The sequence below is a fragment of the Drosophila simulans genome, chromosome 3R, assembly GCF_016746395.2.
Source record: "Drosophila simulans strain w501 chromosome 3R, Prin_Dsim_3.1, whole genome shotgun sequence".
Taxonomy (NCBI): domain Eukaryota; kingdom Metazoa; phylum Arthropoda; class Insecta; order Diptera; family Drosophilidae; genus Drosophila; species Drosophila simulans.
Genome location: NC_052523.2, coordinates 21,985,218 through 22,005,309, shown reverse-complemented (window position 1 = coordinate 22,005,309; position 20,092 = coordinate 21,985,218). Strand labels below are relative to the sequence as shown.

Here is a 20,092-nt window from a genome sequence, read left to right as displayed (position 1 = left end):
CGAAAATAAATAAGAAAGGCAAGAACACAGCAAGGACCGAAATGAATCTGGGGGCTGGAGGAGGCGTGGCCACGCCCACCTCACACAGACACAAACACACATACACATACACATAAACATACACCCAGATTCATGTGGCAATGCTGCAATGCTGAAATTGTGGCAAATAAAAGCGAAGAAATTAAGCAACTGACCGCTGGCAAATAAACCTGAAAAAAGTGGAACACAGACACAGACAAAGAAAAAGCACAAGAAATGGCAAAGGCAGCCATTTTATATGCCATTACATTGTAAATAAAGTATTGTTTATTCCTGCGTGTGTGTGTGCGTATGTTTAGTGAACTATAACAAGTGGATTTATGTGAAGCCGAACTTGTGCCAATACCACATTTACTTAATAACCCAGCAGCCAAACTCAGGTCAGGATTTATTTGTCACCGGTTGGGCGGAAAACAACTTATTTGGTATTAGCGAACTGATTTTTCGAATGGGGGAAAGTAGCCTTTAATCCAATCAACTCGATACCACACACTGAAAGCCGGAAAAAAAGGCAGTGGCAAATGTTTTTCCGCAAATTGCATAACTTGATCAGCTGCAATTTCAATCGCTTGCAACATTGTAATGCATATTTAGCTTACAACTTCCCTGCCGCTCCGTACAGCATGACCGGAAAATTTCAATTTATCTGCAACCAGCTCAGCCATCGAGTTGATTTCGCCCGGCCGGATAACCCTTCGGGTCAAGTGTGAGTAATTACCGCAGTTAGGCCGATCCGGGCGAAAGGAACCTGAGCAGGCAAATGAAATTTCCATGAGTCCAAGGACCAAGCTTTAAAAATAGCTGCCTCCAGGGGAAAATGGGAAAAGCGCTTGTTTTCCCATGTATTTTCTGCTGCTCAGTTGAGCATGTGCTCTGTGTAAGTGTGTGTGTGAGCAGGAGGTCAGGCAACACTTGACTAAACATTTTCATTTTGGCCAAGGGTGGCCAGAAGTCAATGAATTTTGCCACATGGCGTATGCTTGATGTTGCGTGTTGTGTTTTTCTGGCGCCAAATGATTTCATTAAGTGCGAACAACAACACGCTGCGAAATCAATAAATCGAAGTTCCAATGCTTTGAATATCAATACCATTATATTCAGAAAGACGCATTTTTAATTAAGATTTACGTTTATAGCCTTTTGATTTCTTCAATTATGGTAAAGTATATTATTGAAATGTAATACTCCCCAAACACGCCTATGCTGTTTAATTGCCATGAAAATCGAATTATCATTTTAATTATAATCAAATATTGATAAAGCAATAAGTGATTTTCCCCATGCCGGACAAAGTCAAAAGTCGTGACCTCCTGAGGGAAAGGGCGGCGTCAATGACACACGGAATGCGACATACATTTCGAGCAAAAATGTAATTTATTCAGTGCTGGAAGCTGAAAGCTGGAGCCGAAACAAAGACACTTGCCACGCCCCAACAAAGCCCACATAATGAAAGACAAACAAAGCATTCTTTTAGGCGCCGATGCAGCTGTTTGACATGGATAGCTGTCTTCTCTGGGTGTGTCAAAGTTCAAAGGACGAGGCGTAAGAATTAAAACGGATTAGTTGAGCAACGACACAGGGAACGACCAGCCAACGGCCCCGATCCATCATCTTGGCACCAAGGGGTTAATGTCCTAATTGCATTAACGGTGTGCGTCCGAGTCTCCAGTTAAATCCATTTTCCAGACAGTTATTGAGAAGTTATTAGCCTGCAGGCCAGGAAAATTGTGTAAGCAGCAAGGACACTTCGATATTCGATGGCTATGCCAACATGTAAGTAAGTCTACAACTTGTCAATCGAGTGGAAGGTGGATTAATTTGATATTTACTAAATAAATGGCTACTGAATCGAATTGCTCTATTTAAAATGGAATTTAATTGCTGCCAGGATATAATTGGAAAATGTGAAATGACTGTGGAATTAATAATTGAAATGCCTACATTGCTTTACAATCGCTGTAACAAGTATGGCACCTAAAGGAACTCTAAGAGCACTCGCCAGTAAACAAATTCCTTCGAAGAGAAGAATTTGTTTTTCTCTCAGAGGGAGAGAGAGAGCGAGAGTATGTGTTCATCCATTCTCACTGGTTCTCTCTGCAAGAAAGCTTTGCCTTACAGCTTTCAGCTCTCTCCGCTCAAAGGATGCTGTGCGAAAAGGACTCAAGCTCTGGCCGCATGAGCCCCACCATTGAGTCCTTATTGAGTTAAGCACTCTTCACACTTGATATCCTTTTGCATTGCTTTTGGTTGTTGTGTGTGTGCTAGCCAACTTCGCTTAAATTTCATTTTCCTATGTCTTCAGCATTAGCCAGCACATTCCTTCTTTCTCTGGCCCACAATTCTGTTTTTGTTGCCACTTCATTTTGGCCCAATGAGAGCAAAAAGAACCTTCACAGCCCGTTTGCCTTTGTTTTTTATCTTGCTGTTTGCTCTGCCTTGGATTACCCGTTTGCCTTCTGCTCCTTATCTCTGCCCCTTTATTTTTTGCTCATCTCTTGGATCTGTTTTTGTTTTTATTGAACAGCGCTTTCATTGTTTGATTTTTGTCAACGCTTCCCTGGCTGGGCTTCACTTTGCTTACATAAGTGCTCGTCCTTTGGTCCTGCTAACTTGGCCAAGATGGGTTCGCTCGAGGACTGTGTGCCATTTGTTTCTGCATCCTGCGTGTTTGATTCCTTTTTTTTCTTTTGTTTCTTGTTATTTGGCTTAGCCAGTGGCCATTGTTCATTTCTCGGTTAGTTGGTCTTTTAATCGCCTTGCTTAGTTATCCTGCCAAATGATTTTAGCCGTCTTTAGCCGGGTTTTTCATTTCAATTAGTCGGAGAGCATTGCTTAAAGTGCCTTGCCTGTCCGGCTAGTCCTGCCGACTTAATCCGCGTGCTGATGCCTTGCGTTTGAGTTATTAGGTTAATATTTAATTGACATTTTCCCAGCTCAAAGTCAGGGCAGCTACTTTATTATTTCTACTTAGGCTTAGCTGCTTAACGTGCCGGGACTTTGTTTTATCGCCATTGATACGCTAATTACCAGCGATAATTTATCAAACACAGCGCACACATGCTCACACGTTCGCCAAACTGCTAAAAATTCAGCTGCAGTGGCAAAAATTGCTACTTAATTATCGCATCCTTTGTGCCACACCCATCCCATCCCTTCCCTCTGCAATCCTTCGTCATCCATCCTTGGCTCATCCTCGTCGTCAATGTCACGACTGCATGCCGCCGTTTTCCCCTCACTTGGGGTAACTTTACAATTAACTACTAATTGCTCATACGCCACGTTGGCCGGATAGAACAAAGTCAGGTGTGCGTGGCGGCAGCAGTTTTCCCTCCCCTTCCCACCCCTAGTATTTTTATTTGCACGCCTTTTCCTCTAATTATCCGCGTTGTCACCCACCTGACAGCGTTGTTGTTGTCGCCATCGCTGTCTGGCATTTACTGAATTAAGTTTTAAATTTTTATTAAATGCCTTGGCGCATTTTTCGTTCCCGGCATTCAGCTACTGTAATTAGTTTTTAATTGCTTTTCAGTAAGAGTAGCGTGAATGCGAGACTACGAGCCAAACGTAAATAGTTCACGACTCTCTTAAGGATTTTCCCATCTCGGCCATTTTCACAAGTTTTACGCGCCATCCAGCTGGGCCAAAGTCAATCAGCAATTGGGTCTGATCCACATTCACATCAACGGCTTGTTCGGAAAATGCCATGAAAAATATGCGAACAAAAAATGAAAATATCCGCCAGCAGACGGAGGCTGCCGGGATAAAAAGGAAAGTAATCACAAAACTTTCGCAATAAATCTATGAAAATAATGAAAAACCCAAAGTGCTAGCCGGCATTCTCCCTCACTATTAGGTTTTCAATATTTCACACATATGGGAGGATGTCAATATGGAAATATATGGGTTGCCCAAGAGGTCAGGACGACAGTAAAACACTCTCAGTTCAGGACTAACAAAAGGGGCGATGATTGGATAGAAATAAGAATATTTAAATTATTTATAAGAGGTCTAACGTTGTTACAAATAATTATACTGACTCCTGTTTAATTCAATTTATGGCTTAATTAAATTGTGAATAATACAAAAGCATATGCTGCAGACTCTTCTTAAATCTGTCACAACACATAACTTATCAGTTTACAAGTATTTTGCATGCTAATGTTCAATCACTGAAGTCCGTATAAATCAAATCAGAGCTCAAATTCCGATCATTTGTATGCTTGTAAACAAATTATGCTCTGCCAACTTTTGGTATCAGGTAGCTTTAATCACATAAGGTAAATACTTTACGCCCACAGAGTATCAATCATCAAACATTGTATCCGAAAAGGTCCTGCACACAAACACAGGCCATGTTCGTTCCAATTTGTTCACACCAGCACGCTGTGCTGCCACCAAACCCAAACTCACCTCATGCAAATTGCAAACACATGTCGAAGGCGCAAAACATTGACAAGCAAAATGAAAAATTTATGAAAACGAAAATGAAACAACAACATGAGCAGCGAAAAATATGTCGCGACCGGCTACAAAAACCAAGTAACCAAAAAAAAAAAGAATAATAAATAAAACATATTTTGCAAAGGCGAAATGAAAAAAGTAAAATTTTCGTTTCGTTTACGTGAAACTTCCAACTCATTTCGCCCAAATGACAAGCCATTTTGTGTGCCAAGTGCCAAATATTTTACATGCCATACAGGCGCACACATATTTTGGCACCGAAGCAACTCAAAAAAATGGAGTTCTCGCAGGAAAACATCCACTGCGAACGAGCAGAACAGCTGGCTCGCTTTTGCGAAATCACTCATACGCAACGTTGCCGCCGAGCATTGAACAGCTTCAATTGCCGTTTGATGGTTCATTACAATTTTGCTGGCTGCATTGGCTCGGAGCAATCGAGCACAATAAATCGAGACCAGGTGCCAACCGAGCATTCTGATGCAATATCTTCAGAGCAGCTCAAAGGTTTTCGGCAGAGGGAATCCCATTTGCCGGGGGCACATATGTTAAATTAATGTTTTGCCGCAAGCTTAGATAAATAGCAAAATAAATTCAAGTGTGCAACCTCGCCTGCACCTTAATTGGTTGAGAATGGTTGAGACTGGATCTTAACCTAAAAAAAGGAATATTCTCAACGTAGAATAATATTAATGGGATACCTGGCACACGTGCGCCAGTACTTACAATCATTACTTATCCCGAAATGGCAAAACATTAAATGGAGTACTAAGAAGGCAATTCTATACGCTTGTGACATTCGAAATTGCGCTGATTTTGTTTTCCTGCTAAAATTTGGAATCCTCCTTTGTAAGTTAATTCCTCTTAGTGTAAAGCGAATGGGAGTAGTAGTATATTATTCAGTTGAAGCAATATTTTAGCAATTTTATTCATATATTTTTCATAAATTTCGAACCCCTAAGTAGTATCTACCAATATATATATACCACGCGGTATTACCTCTTCGATTATATGTGGATGGACACATTTTCATCAGGCTTTTCTCGCAGCTGCTTTTCCTGGCTTCAGCCACGCACATATCTAATTTTACACATTTTTCAAACTCAATTACATTCCAAGAAGTCGCGCCGTGGGATCTGGCTGATATGGGCTTATGGGGGAAAGTTATGTGGGTTGCCCCTACCAGGTAATTGCTTGCAAATTACACAGTAATACTCGAGTAATACTTCCTACCCCGGAAAATAAAAACGAGGGGAGACAAAATGTGCGAACTCCTAACTGCGAAAAACTTTGCGGCACAACTGTCTGAAGTTGAGAGTCTCCGCTCGTAATGAAATCAAACAAAGACACCGAATGCGAGCTGACTGCCATGGGGGCAAAGCATCCTAAATTAGCAGCAAAACTCGGCAATTATGCGAGAAGTTGGCCAAAAGCAGTTGCCAACTCCGCAAGCCATTCGCATTTTTTGTATGCCCCTCCACCTACACCAAGCAAATGCTAATGACTCGAAGTGCCCACAGAAAGTCAAAGAAAGAGCTAAGCGAAAGTGGGGGAAAGTCAAGCCACAGGTTGACTGACAAACACATCGACGGCGCCGAGTGGCTGCCGGAAATGGCTGCGTCGAATAGCAGCACAAAATGGCTGTTTGTTTGCTTCCGGTCTAGGCCAAAGACGGCAAACACATTTAGCCACGAAGTGAGGAAAGTCCCGCCCGCCCCATCGTACATATTTTATGCAAACGAAAAGCAAACTGCCACTCTACTTTACTGCGTAGAGAAAAACCTCCTCTATAGGTGTGCCATACACCTCAGTGAACTTAAAATGAAAAACCGCGTCCTCACCACCTTTCCCACCCGACCGTGCCACATTCAAAATGCTTAGTTCATATTAATAATTCATAAAAATTTATGCGAAATAGACAACATTCGCTCCTGCGGTCTAAACCTGGCCGACAGCTGCCATTTTGCGGTCGCTGGGCTGATGAAGTCGACTTTAGCCAGCTGTTTCCTACATGTATTTGATATGCATTCCCCGTTGTTTTTATTCCGCTCTTTGTTTATATAACATGCAGCTGCTGCAAAATACCATATTTTGCCATGTTGATGCGCTTGTTCCCTGCAATGTATTTTTTTTTATTCCAATTTATTTTCTGCATATAAGCTTGCATTTATAAGCAAGGTTTTGCCTATACTGCTGTGAAAATGAAGTAAAAATAACAAAAACTTTTAGGTTGTCTTTTTTATGAAAAAATTCCATGAACCAAATCTTTTGAATTGTAGAATTTACTTAGAAGCGTCACTAAAATAAAAATGTTCTTCCCTCACTTTATAATTTTGCCTCATAAGCCTCAAATGACGCCAGCAATTATAAAACGTAATTTCGCATTAATCCGCTTAAAAAGGAAAAGAAATTGAATTTGAAACCACCCACCAAAGTCCACATACATACAATGCCAGATTTTTACAATTCAGTGGGTGATGCGATTATGCCAGTTAGATACATACATATTTCCAAATCGAGGCAGTGCTGGTGCCCAAAGTCTATTAGGTTACAATAATTTATTTGATAAATTTAACAATTGCTCTGTCATTTATAAATGCTTCGATTTCGAGTTTTATTAAGAACTGCTTGCCGTTGGAGTCAAAGAATGGGTTTTCGAGCCGAGGAAGGGTTTCATCGTTACTTTCAACTGCATCGCATAAAAGTTATGGGCCTAATTCATCCTTTCTGTGCAATATTTTTACTCTGTCTGATTGGATTTATGTTTGTCTACGAATTATGCTATGTTTTGCCGCAAATAAGTGATCCCCATGGTATATGGCACAAATTGGGCTGGTTTATGGGAATCTATACAGTCCTTAATGTATTGGGCAACTGGTGCCTCGGCTTTATGACCAATACCTCAGTCGATGGTTTACTTCTGGAAAGACAGTATCCTGTGGCAGGTGAGGCTCACCTGTGGCACTACTGCTCCACATGCCAAAAGCAGGTGCCACCGAGGTCCTGGCACTGCAGATTGTGCAACATTTGCATTCTGAAGCGGGATCACCACTGCACCTTCTTTGCCAGTTGCATTGGCCATACAAATCAGAGGTATTTTCTCGCCTTCTTGTTTCACCTGAGCTTTGGCAGCGGACAGGCGCTCGTCTACAATGGCATTTTGAATTGGAAAAACAAGGCCTTTTTGGTCACCGATCCTTTGTTGCTAATATCCCAGGATACAACCCAAGATGCTGATTTTAACTGGAAGTACACCATCGCCAACCTTTTCAAACTGAATTTGTTTCTTTTTGCGGCTCCCCTCTTCATGTTCGTCTTTCAAATGGTAATGGTATATCGGAACAGTACATGCTATAAGATGCTCGATCGCAGCTATGATGTTGGTTGGAGAAGAAATTTTGATATGGTCCTGGGAAAACGACGTTTCTGGATTTTCTTCTTGCCAACGATCGCAAGTCCTCTACCTACCGATGGCACTCAGTGGCTCCAGAAGCAGACAGTGTAAATTCTGTTCGTAAAAACTATGAATATATGAGAGCAAATAAATTCTATTACGGTATGTGAAAAGTCGAGTTGGCGTTTCTTCTTCTGTGATGTGTATGTTTCAATTTAGTCTATATTTTACAACACAAGTTTTCAAAATCCTAAAAAATGTGCTACGTGAATAGTTTTTGCCAATACTATGCCAATCGCTACCCGAAGAACTTTGTGAGGATAGTGCATCCACTTTCGATAGCTTTCGTCCTGTGCAGCACAGCGTTCTTCTTCTCACTGCAGATGTTCTACATTGCGCCCAAAGTGTTTGGCGACTTCGCTTACAAGCTCTACTGGATATTGGTCACCTTCATAACGCACAACATTCTTGGTAACATGCTGGCCTGCTATGTGACCAGCTCATCGGTGAACACTTTGTCCAAGGACTCCCGATGCCCGAGTCCAGAGGATGAGCCCCTGTGGCACCATTGCAAATCGTGTAAAAAGCTGAGAGCGCCACGATCCTGGCACTGCGTTTTGTGCAACACCTGCATTTTGAGACGGGACCACCACTGCATATTCACGGGCACTTGCATTGGCCACAATAATCAACGCTATTTCTTCTGGTTCACATTTTATTCAACGCTCGGCTTAGTCACAAGCTTTGCTACATTTTGTATGTTCATCCTGCAGAATGGCGGTAACTTCATGAGTCTCTCGTCCTTGATTTTGAATTTAATAAGTAGGATTTTTTTCCAAAATTATACTGGCAATACTTTCGAGTCCATTGCCTTCCTCTTCAATATAAGCGCCAGCTATATGCCTGCCTTTATGTTGGCATATCAAATGCAGATTTTAAGCCAAAACTCTTCCTACTACAATATTTTTGATTGCACCTACGATCTGGGTTTCCGAAAGAACTGCCAGACTATTATGGGCAAACGAGGACTGTGGACTTTTATATCGCCCTTGTTGAAGAGTCCTTTGCCCCATGACGGTGCACATTGGCAAATGAAGCAGTCTGACTAAATTAATAGACGTCTTAAAAAACAGTTACTAAATATTTAAAAAATATATAGATATTAACCAGCCAATCATAACTTATTTTCATCTAACGTCAACTTGTTGAAAATTTGGTGTTGTATTAAAAATCCTACAATGTGTATTGTAAATGATTGGTGCCGCGAATATGCCAATCTCTATCCTAAGAAGGCCGTGAGCATAGGACATCCTTTGTCAGTGATTTTTTTACTGGTGGGCACGATTTTTTTCTTCACGCTGCAGGTCTTTTATGTGGCCCCCGATGTACATGATGGTTTTATGTATAAGTTCTTTGTGATATCTGCGATTTTTACAACATACAATATCCTGGGAAACTTGCTGGCCTGCTACCGTACAAGCTCTGCAGTGAAAAGTTTGCCTCAGGAGCGGCAAATTCCGAAACCGGGAATGGAGCACCTGTGGCATTATTGCGATATCTGCCAGAAACTGATGCCTCCACGATCCTGGCACTGTCCACTGTGTAAATGCTGCATTTTGAAGCGAGACCACCACTGCATCTTCGCAGCCACTTGCATCGGACACAATAATCACCGATATTTCTTCTGGTTTACATTCTATTTGGCATTTGGGATTTTCATGAGCATGGCAACCTTATTTTGTGATGTGGGAAGGAGCGTTTATTTACTACACAGAATGAAGACTGGTTTTGGAAGCACAGTAAAATCCTTAAGTTACTTTCGGTACGTGTGCTTGATTCTCAATATATTTGCCCTCGGATTCCCTGCCCTCATGTTGAGATTTCAAGTGCGGATTCTAAAGTTAAATTCAACCTACTATCAAATTACCAGTCGCCATCACGATTTGGGTTTCCGAAAGAACTGCCAGCTTATTATGGGTCAGCGAGGACTCTGGACTTGTATATCTCCCTCGCTGAAGAGTCCTTTGCTGCATGATGGAACCCACTGGCAAATTAAGCAATGCTTCTAAGTGAAGATATGTTCTTAAAATATATGTTTGTCGAAAATTTGTACGTAATGCTTAACTCGTCAACATCAAATCAGAAAACCCAGGCTTACATATGAAGGCTTATATATATGAAATCTGACATGATCTATCACCTTTTGTATTTCAATCATAGTGTTAGGCATCATTCACCAAAATTACATTTTCTTCGAGTATCCGATTGATGAAAATTTCTCATGAATTTGTACAGTTCCGGGGCATCATGCAATCAGAAGTTCAAATGCAGACCATCAGCATCCCAAGGCGCGGGGGTGGGGCCATCAAATCCTGGGCAGATATCTTGGGAGTTTCCACAAATGTGTGCATAATCCTGTTTTTTTACTTATTCGAAGCTTTCTACGTAATGCCACAGTTTTTGGGATTGTTTGGACAGTTGGTTCATTTTTTGGTCACCACTTGGATTGTCTACAACATTCTGGAAAACCTAAGGCTTTGCGCCACCACGTTGAGCACTGTGGACTCTTTGCCGCCGGAAATGCAGCAGCCGATGAAAGGTGAGGAGCACCTGTGGCATTTTTGCAAAATATGCCAAAGGAATGTACCGCCAAGGTCCTGGCACTGCAACACCTGTGATGCGTGCATTCTAAAACGCGATCACCACTGCAATTTCGTTGGCAACTGCGTGGGACACAATAATCAGCGATACTTCATATGGTTCTCATTTTACGCGGCCATCGGTAGCGGAGTGGCCTTATTTGATAACTTCATGTTGGCCCATAAGTACGGTGTTGGATTTTTTGATTTAGTCACAGCCAATTTAATTATTTTTAACGCGTACATGAATCCTGGTAGACAAGATTTAGTGATTTTCTATCGAATAGTCATTGTCTTGGCTGTCAACATATTCGCCGTTCTGTTTCCAGCAATACTGTTTTGCACCCAAGTAGCGACGGTCCGCAAAAACTCAGTAATGCACGATTATTCCGATCGAACCTATGACCTTGGATTCGGGAGTAACTTGGCCCTGATCCTGGGAAGTCGCCGATTATGGACTTGCCTAGCGCCAACTATCAAAAGTCCCCTGCCCCACAATGGCACCCGATGGAAATCGAAGCGTGCCGTCTAGTCCGAATCTATCTATCTATTCTTGACCAATGAGATTATATTGTATTTGCACATCCCACGTAATCGAGCCTTTCACTTCATTTAATTCTGCTAATTACCATGGAAAATACGGTGGTGAATAAGTGGGTGAGTGGTGGTTGCGGACAGGGATTCGCCACGTGTCCTAGTTCATCTGATGCCGTTTGTGGAGCTTAGCGAAAGTTATTTTGGGCAGATTTTCCAGGAAAATTCTGGGTGATGGTTTCTGGCATTTGTTTTTGTGGCGTAATAATGGTCCAAAAATACTACCGACAATTTTCTTACTTTAAAAATAAACGTGTAAAAGTGTACAGTGTAAGAAAATTAAGTGCAGACAAACACACAAAATATAAACAAGTCGCCCAGATAGAAGTCCGTAATTCAAGCCATAAACGCCCTACATTTGCATAAATCTCCGCCCACGAAAATTGCTGAGAAGTACATCCTGCCCACCGAAATCAACCTCAAATCTGTCCATGGCTTGTGACACCTTCTGCCGCAAGTCGAAAACACTTGTCAAGTGTCGGAAAAAGCTGAAATCCGTTTTGAAAAATGAAAGCGGCTAGAACAACAGCTCGGTCGGTATAGACAATTCATGGGTGTCCAGGGGGCTGGGAAATGGTAGAATTAATGACGGCGCATGCCAGTGACATGCCCCAAAACATGGAATCAAAGTCCATGAGTGGGCGTTTCCGTGTTTCGGTGCATGAAAAATGTTCGAGGTGCGAAATCTGCTGCGAGGTCTAAACAACATAATTGCCAAATAAAAAAGTCGCCGCCGGCTCAAACCGCCTGACCATTAATCAAAACTGGCTGAAAAATGAGCAAAACCATTCGAGAGGAGCCATGGAACAGATGCCTTCGGCTGTGAGCGGGATTCCCCCCCGCCCGGTCCACGGAGAAATGGCATTGTCAACACTTTTTGGCCAATCGGAAGAGGCGGGGATTCTCCGTCAGCGACATTTGTTCCGGCAATCGCTTATTGCGACGGTCCATATCTAAGTCCCCGATTCCGATTCTCATTCCGCCTTCGCCTCCTCCGGACAACTGATGTCTGATGACCTCTGATTCCTGATTGCAGTGCTCTCAATTGAGCAACTTCCTCCCAAAAAAAAAAATAAAACTAGTAGGGGAGGAGAAAAATAACAGCTGATACGTGTGCCTGGCCTTAAGGATCTAACCAAGACCGCAAAGCAGTTTACCACACAATTCTGGAGTGCAGTAATCATACGCCGCATTGTCTTCTTACCGAGAGTGGGAATTTCAGGAGTGGAGCCTGTCCTGGCATCTGTTGTGGATATTTGAATGTGCCCGTCAACAAGGTCCATGGAATACGTTGGCATTTCAGCAGGCGGAATGGTTTCAGATATTCGATGTGGGTTTGGGGAACTTTAACTGCGGGCCCAACTCCAATAGAGAAATGGAACTAAGTCCTTTGGTCCTCAGACACAGATAGCAACCACTGCCAGAAGCCGGGTTGGCCGACTGTATCTGTCCCTCAACACAAACGCTAAAACTCAGCATAGTCCTGTGTGCAGGACTAAAATTTACCGCTAGGCATTTGCCAACAACGTGCGAGTGCTCAAAGGACAAAGGGGTTTTTTGGGTTGGGGCAGAGCTGGAATGACACAGGATCATGGGGGTCATTGTAATCATAACGGCGTCTCTCCTCGCAATAGAAGACTTTTCCGAACTCCGCTGAAGAGGCGCCAAATTAGTCATACCATATTTCGAAACGGCTTCCTTGCTGGCTTAAATACTCGCTGCATAAGCAATTCTAAACAATTTCTTATGGAAATTAAATCATTTCAGCCCTGACCAGCAGCAATTTTAATCCCATGTTCCCTGAATTTTTGGCAGTCCACCGAAAGCAATCGAGTGAAGCGGTTTTTTCTGCAGATTTTCACAAAGAATTTTCTCTGCTCGCTGAGACGCTGGCTTCGCTGCCGCTGCTCTGCCACGGATCTGATTTCTCTCTGCTCTTCCGCTGTTTTTCCTCTGCTTTTCCGCTGCTTTTCCTCTGCTTTTCCTTTTGCTTTTCCGCTGCTTTTTGGATGATGGACAAATGGCATTGCCAAGTGAGCAACTAAGCAGCGACAGTTTTTATGATTTTTCGGTTTGGGCGCGTTTTCCTTTTGTTTGTTTTGCAATTATTTCCCCTGCCGGGAAAAGTGGACTCTAATGTTACTATAGCCGTCTCTTTCGCTGCTGCCTTTTATGTTAACTCACCCCAATTTTCCACTGTGCTACAATTGTCGCATTCTTTTTTATTCCTGGACGGGGGCATACGAATGAGTTTGTCATATTTTCTTTGAAATTCGAGAGCTTGTTTGGTGGCATTCTCAACATTTGCATACATTTCATGTGGCTTGCACTTAGTTTCATGTACATAGTACATATATGTTTTTCACTGTTTCTCTGGGTCTTTGGGTAATTTCATTTGCACGAAGTGCCTCACCTATTGCCATTCAGCATTTCTTGCCTTTATTTGCATTTTCCTGTGCCATGACCCCTTGATATTATACCTTCCACCCATTTATTTGTCCGACACTTCACACGATGCCACTTTCCCATTTCACATTTTCCACAGTTTCCCACTTTCCACCACCCCCTCGCACGTACGCACATTCAGTTTCCCACCCCCTTTGTGCTCCTCTTTGCGGTCATTTAACTGATGTTTCTATCTCGTCCAGACTTCCTTTGTCTCCGTCTCGCTTTCTCCATCGCCCCATCTCGCTTGCTCCTGGCCTGCGGCCTTTTCCGGGCAGCAAACGGCAAATGCTGAAATCGTGCGAAAAATTAAATAAATGACCAGCTCGATTTGCCCATTGCCATTTGGAACGGGTTCGCCTTTATTTCCATCTTATTTATGGCTTTAATGTGCTATAATTCTGCATTGATTTCCATTTACCTTTTAAATTTATAGCCCAAGGGCACCTGAGCAGAGTTAGCCGCTTGAATATTTGATATTTTCCTTAAGGAGCGTATCAATCGAAGCCCCATTTCATTTATGACTTTATTGGATAAATTCCGAGACCCGCTGAATATTGAAATGGATTTGATCACCTGGATGGTTTATTTAAGCTAAAAGGTACCAGAAATTCGATAGTTTGGACTTTTCCACATATACATACATACATAGCCATTTCCTTATCCCTTTCGCACTTTTCAAGCATCTCGTTTTGCATTCAGAAGCAAATTGGCCAACAACCTTGCAGCTTGTAGTCCGAAATTGCCTTTCATAGCGTCAATTCCATCAGCAATTTCCGCGCCAATTAAAAAATTGTTGCAACTGGCCGTTTTCGTTTTCTGGCCCTTGGCATTATTCGCCACTTTTCCATGCCGAGCACGCACAGAATTGGGCGGAGAAATGGTGGGAAAATTCCAAAAGGTTGGGCGGAAAATGCGTGGGTGGTGGGATTTTCAAGCGAGGAATTGCGAATGAGCTTCATCGGGATCGCCGTTCTTTCTTTTTGTTGTTCATCATAAATAAATACTGTTAATTTTTCAATTGTTCGCTTGGGCGCTTAACGCCCTCCGCTTTCCCGGCCTCGCTTTTCCGCCCCTCACCTACGACAACGAGACACGTGCAATGCCATGCACATAATGGAGGCTTTCCCCGGAAAATTTCTGCCTGCAAAATCCGATTCACCATATGCCGGAGTCAAAATATGTGCTGTCCGGAAGTTTTGGGCTACGTGGTGACGTAGATTGACAGACGAGACAATCACTACACTTAAGTAACTCTACTGAATATTAGATAAAATGTCATTTTGTTAAAGAGACAAAGAAATGATATAAACATTAAATCCTTATTGTTGCATTAAGATAAGTTATACACAAAAAATGAAATTAAAATTATTTCTTTTTTTATAAATGCTGCCTTGCTCAAAAATAAGAATTTATTAGAAAGGTGGATAGTTAAGAATAACTTTCTATAATAACATCAGTATAGAAATTCTGCGTGTAGCTATAAAACAATTCGTGCCGTGTATGAGCAATAAAGTTGACAGTTTTCCATCAGACGGCGACGTGACAGCTTGGAGGAGGAACAGAGCTGAGGGCCAAGGATCGAGGAGCCCGAATTGCGGAGGAGGACGGCGGCAGAAGTCCCGGAGGGCACGTGGTGTTGTCTGGACGACGGAAAAGTTGGAACCGGCGTCGCAACCGGATATAAAGCAGTTTTGGCTGTTTGCTGGAATGTCCTGTCCTAATATGGAATATACAATATCCAAATATGCCACACACTCACACACACACACACATGCCAGCAACAGCTGTCACACTGGGAGGTTGATCTCCTTCTCGCGCTTATCGCTCCAGAACGTAACTTGATGAGCAAAAGCCATTTTAATTTCAAACGCTCCCGCCTCGACTTAATATAAATCTGTCAGCCATGACAAGGCACATCTGTCAGCTCCCCCCACCGATTGGAATGCCTAATCGAAGTAAATTGAATCACATAAACGCGGCAATGCGACCGAAGGATCTAGAAAACAGGGTAGGGAGCAGCGACCTTATCGAGGTCCTTGTGCGCACAGGAAGTGAAAGCTGTTCGGCTGAAAGGGAATGGGTCAATAATCAGCCTTCGGCGAAAGTGACACGCGGAAAAGGTTGAAAGGTAAGGGTTAATATGGAAAATATTCGGGAAACTAAAGGCTTAACCGGATACTCACGACTTCACTTAACTCATGCATAACTGTTGTAAAATGTATACAAAATAACAACTTGCTTATTTATATCGAAAGGTGTTCTTAAATTCTTTTTAAATATATCTTAATATATTTGGGCAATATATTGGATATACTTTTGTTGTGTATATTAAGCACATAGTATGCAGTGGCACTTTTCTTTAAGCATTTATTTAAAGCATAATAAAGGACTTTCAGCCATTAAGCTGCAAGAAGCTTAACTGCACGCTGCACATATAAATGCGTACAATTGCATTACAGAAATAAATCAAAGGGCCTTAAAACATATCCAATCAATGGTCGGTTGTATCTCACTCCAATAAAAGCGAAAAACCATTTAAATAATTTCGCACTCGTTCTGGTAATCCGCAAATGAAAATTAGCCCTGGCCAAAAAAGAAACAATTTGCATATTAAACAAATAAAATTATCAAATGAAATAATCGAAATGCAAATAACCACACAATTTTTGGGTTAAATATTGGTCGTATCGTTTCATTGTTTTATGTTCGCACTTTATTTTGCAGCTATTTGGATGGAGGAGTAATTAATTAGTTCACAAATCCCTTTGACCTTTGGCGGAGGTCGTGTCTTGAGCAGAATCTACCCTTTCCCCTCATTTTCCATCCCCTACACACCCGCACACACTCGAACAAATGTATCTGCTTACCAAGAGGTGGAGAAATTAATTTACGAGGTGAAACTTATTTGCGAAACCCTTTTTGCGCTCTAACGGTTCAGTGGGGTGGGGGGTGGTGGGTGTTGGCTTGAAGGCCATCGGGCGGCGGCAGTCCATTGAAGCGTTTAAATTGCTGTCAACAAAAGGCAAACAAATAAATAAAAGCCAACAGCCGAGGGCTGCGTGGGCGGTAGACGTGGACTGCAAAGTGACAAAGTGGGCGGACCGCACGACAAATATGTCTACAAATGGACGACAACCAAGGGGGAAGGACATGGCAGCGGGGCTGGAGGGGCACACAGGGAGATCTGGCCAAAATTAACGGGTTGAGGTGCCCCTCGAAAGGAAGACCCTCAAATGACCCAAAACAGCCAAGACGAAACGTGCGCCAAGTGAAATGATTAACACATTCTGAAAACCTGAGGGGCACACAGTGAACAAAATTGGTGTGTGTTACAGAACTTTCATTTGCAATTTAGATAAAATTACTACTACTAATAATAATAATAATATTACGTTTATAGAAACTAATATGTTCACAGTTTGTAGGAAATGTTTTCTTTCTGTGTAGAATACAGCTCTGCTGGAATGTTGATAACTAAGATATCTTGAGTGTCGAAGTGGCTGCGCTGTTTCGCAGAATATGCAAGCTACTAACCGCAGATAGCGACGGACTTTAATTACAAGCTAGTTTGGGGGAAATGGGAAATTCCTAGCGCCCAAGGTCAATGGGAAATCTGTGAGCAGCATCAATCGAGCAGCTCTGAATGCGCTCAGCTCCATCCGTCCGACAAACATGACAGGCACTCAAATGGCATATAAGCAGGGAAGGATTCGAAGGATGCGAGAACGGAAGTGGGGCAGGATTGGAAAACACACGGAGGACACGCAAGAAAATGGTAGCAAAGGTTGCCCAAGACGAAGGGATAAACGGTATATATGCATCGCCAGACTTTCGCATGTGGTAATACTCTTTTGAAATAGGAGTTGAGAAGGTTCTGATAATCAATAAAATGTTCTATGTATGAAAAATTTTGGACCGAAAAGTTTTCTTAATGAACTGAAAACATAAATCATCCTTTAATTTTTTTACAAATTTTATTTTGTATAATTAAGTTCAGGCAAAGGCTTTATATAGTAACCTGCCCAATCTCATCCCAAAGTGGCACTACTCTTACTGTTAATCGTCTTGAAATTCTCTCAGCATGAAAATGGCAAACATGTGGCAAGGCCATCCCAGGTGGGCGGTGGTTGTACTTTTTTTTATGGGTTTTCGGCCAAGGACTCTGCAATCGAGTTAACCGACGTCTATAAATAGCCGAGCATCGGGCATGCATGCAAATGGCCAACGGAAAAAAAGGCGAACGCTAAAAGCGGAATCCACTCATCAATAATGCATTCCGCATTGAATCAGATACAAAACCAGATTGAGATACAAAGGCAGATGGAGATTGGAGATGACGATGGCGATGGACAACGGAAAGTTGACATTGATATGTCAACTAATCCGGCAGCACTTTCGTTTGGCGACCTGAGGTCACCTCTTCGCCGTTCATCACCCCCACTTGCCGAGCTGGGTCCAATTGCCCAGTTTTCTCCTTTCGCCGAGTGCCGGCAGGACATAATCGCTTGTTGATCCTTTATAAATACCAGGCGAGGACAGCAGCTGCCGCAACATCCTGCCGAAAGTGAGTGACTGCGGGACTGAGTGGCTGAGTGTCGGGCCAGCGGGTGACATAATCAAATCAATAATTTATGAGTCCACTTCGCTGTAAGCGGATTTACATTGGCCAACACTTGGTCGAGCTCCCTGGGGGATCAGAAAGTTTTTGGCCACTTGGTGCTGAAAGGGAATCGGCAACTGATATCAATTAGGTGGAAAGTGATAAGTTCGCTGCCTGTTTGTTTGTCTATTTGCCTAACTTCTGACTGGTCCTTTGGGATGGGGCAGGACGACTACTTAGAAGGGCTGATAATAATGGTGCGCACACTCTGTTCAACTTTGGACGATGGTACCGGGACACCAGACACCACCAGAAAAGGATAACAGAACCAGCGGCAAAAGCAAGCTGTTACCGTGAGGGGAAATAATTGCAAAACAAACAAGAGAAATGCGGGATGAAACCGAAAAATCATAAAAACTGTCGCTGCTTAGTTGCTCACTTGGCGATGCCATTTGTCCATCATCCAAAAGCAGCGGAAAAGCAGAGGAAAAACTGCGGGAGAGCAGCGCTGCTGCAGAGCAGCATCGGCGCAGTCAGCGTCTCAGCGAAAAATATCAAGAAAAGCCGCTCCACTCGATTGCTTTTGTTCGTCTGCCAAAGGCGATGAGTATATATAAATGGCATAGGGCTTAATATTGGCAATGGTTAGGGAAGTATTTCGAATTGCCAGCTTCACATTACGAAGATATTATGCAGCATGCACCCTGTACGATTTGCCCATTATACGATTTGACTAATTTGGCGCCCTTTCAGTGCACTTTTTCGTCCTGTTTCGGGAAGTCTCAGCCGGAGGGCAGGGCCACCGTTATGATTACAATGACCTCCATGATCCCGACCAGCAGTCGCGTGTCATTCCAGTTCCCCATTTTCACCCAACCCAAAAGCCCCTTTGTCCTTTGAACACTCGCACGTTGTTGGCAAATGCTTAGCGGTAAAATTTTCGTCCTGCACACAGGAGGAGTGTGAGCACGAGGATGTGGTTGAGGGACAGCAGACTACTGGCTCCTGGCAGTGGTTGCTATCTGTATCCGAGGACGCACTCACCTCCTCCCCAATCCACCCGCTCCTTTGGAGATAGGCCCGCAGTTTAAAGTTCCTCTATCCCAAACCCAGTGTCGTTCCTTCTGATATGAAAACGTTTTCCATGAACCCTGTTGATGGCACATCCAAATATCCACAACAGATGCCGTGACACATGCCTCCGCCTTCACATACCACCGAATTCGTAGGCCCAGGACAATGCGGCGTATGATTATTTGACTGCTAATGCGAGGGAAGTCCTCGCTTTTCGGCTGGTTTGTGGTCTTGGTTAGTTCTTTGTGTTCATCGTGTGGCAGCCACAGCATTTTGAAGCCCTCCTACCTTAAAGAAAAACTGCTGGCCTGGCAAACGTAGGTAGGTAGCAGCTGGTGATGTCTTTCCCTTTTTCCCCCCAACGAACGGCCAACGGAAGTGGACCAATTGAGTGCGCTGCAATCAGAGTTAAGAGATTTGAGGAAAAGTGGCAAAAGGAGAAGTAAGAGGAAATCAAGTTAGTGCACAGCATTGCTTAGATACATAGTCGAAACATCTCAGTTTATGTTGAGATTTATTTAAACTAAACGTTAAGCTTAAACAAATAAGAACTAGTTTTAAAATCAAAAATAAATCGCAGAGCACACAGATTTTATAGCCACTCATTTATTCTATGTAATCAACTAACTTCTCTAAAGTGATCTGCCGCAAATGCCTGGGTAGACAATTGAATTCATCATACGCCACGTTGGCCGCAACCTTTTCGCACGGTTGCCAAAGGGGCGTGCTACGTATGTGGGCCACAGCACACACAATGCATGCCACAAATACCAGCAGAATGCTCAGAACATACAGTGAGCACTTTAGATGAATTTAAAAATAAAAAAAATTCATTAAAGCCACAAA

General features: G+C 42.8%; 4 protein-coding genes across 4 annotated transcripts; all 4 read left to right on the top strand.

Annotated features, from left to right (window-relative positions):
- The first annotated feature begins 7,020 nt into the window (after positions 1 to 7,020).
- Positions 7,021 to 8,067, top strand: LOC6729661 (probable palmitoyltransferase ZDHHC24). The gene has a single exon (XM_002104931.4). It carries the CDS (start codon positions 7,094 to 7,096, stop codon positions 8,000 to 8,002), a length of 909 nt encoding a protein of 302 aa, XP_002104967.1. The 5' UTR covers positions 7,021 to 7,093; the 3' UTR covers positions 8,003 to 8,067.
- Positions 8,057 to 9,089, top strand: LOC6729660 (probable palmitoyltransferase ZDHHC24). Its single transcript, XM_002104930.4, has one exon. It carries the CDS (start codon positions 8,149 to 8,151, stop codon positions 8,998 to 9,000), a length of 852 nt encoding a protein of 283 aa, XP_002104966.1. The 5' UTR covers positions 8,057 to 8,148; the 3' UTR covers positions 9,001 to 9,089.
- Positions 9,090 to 9,116: 27 nt separating this feature from the next.
- On the top strand, positions 9,117 to 9,968 carry LOC6729659 (probable palmitoyltransferase ZDHHC24). Its single transcript, XM_002104929.4, has one exon. The coding sequence runs from the start codon at positions 9,130 to 9,132 to the stop codon at positions 9,958 to 9,960; it is 831 nt and encodes a 276-aa protein (XP_002104965.1). The 5' UTR covers positions 9,117 to 9,129; the 3' UTR covers positions 9,961 to 9,968.
- Positions 9,969 to 10,150: 182 nt separating this feature from the next.
- On the top strand, positions 10,151 to 11,119 carry LOC6729658 (probable palmitoyltransferase ZDHHC24). The gene has a single exon (XM_002104928.4). The coding sequence runs from the start codon at positions 10,160 to 10,162 to the stop codon at positions 11,060 to 11,062; it is 903 nt and encodes a 300-aa protein (XP_002104964.1). The 5' UTR covers positions 10,151 to 10,159; the 3' UTR covers positions 11,063 to 11,119.
- Positions 11,120 to 20,092: the final 8,973 nt, after the last annotated feature.

Bases quoted from the DNA above. Each gene is read 5' to 3' on its own strand.
- LOC6729658 (XM_002104928.4), top strand. From the start codon at position 10,160: ATGAAAATTTCTCATGAATTTGTACAGTTCCGGGGCATCATGCAATCA.
- LOC6729660 (XM_002104930.4), top strand. From the start codon at position 8,149: ATGTGCTACGTGAATAGTTTTTGCCAATACTATGCCAATCGCTACCCG.
- LOC6729659 (XM_002104929.4), top strand. From the start codon at position 9,130: ATGTGTATTGTAAATGATTGGTGCCGCGAATATGCCAATCTCTATCCT.
- LOC6729661 (XM_002104931.4), top strand. From the start codon at position 7,094: ATGCTTCGATTTCGAGTTTTATTAAGAACTGCTTGCCGTTGGAGTCAA.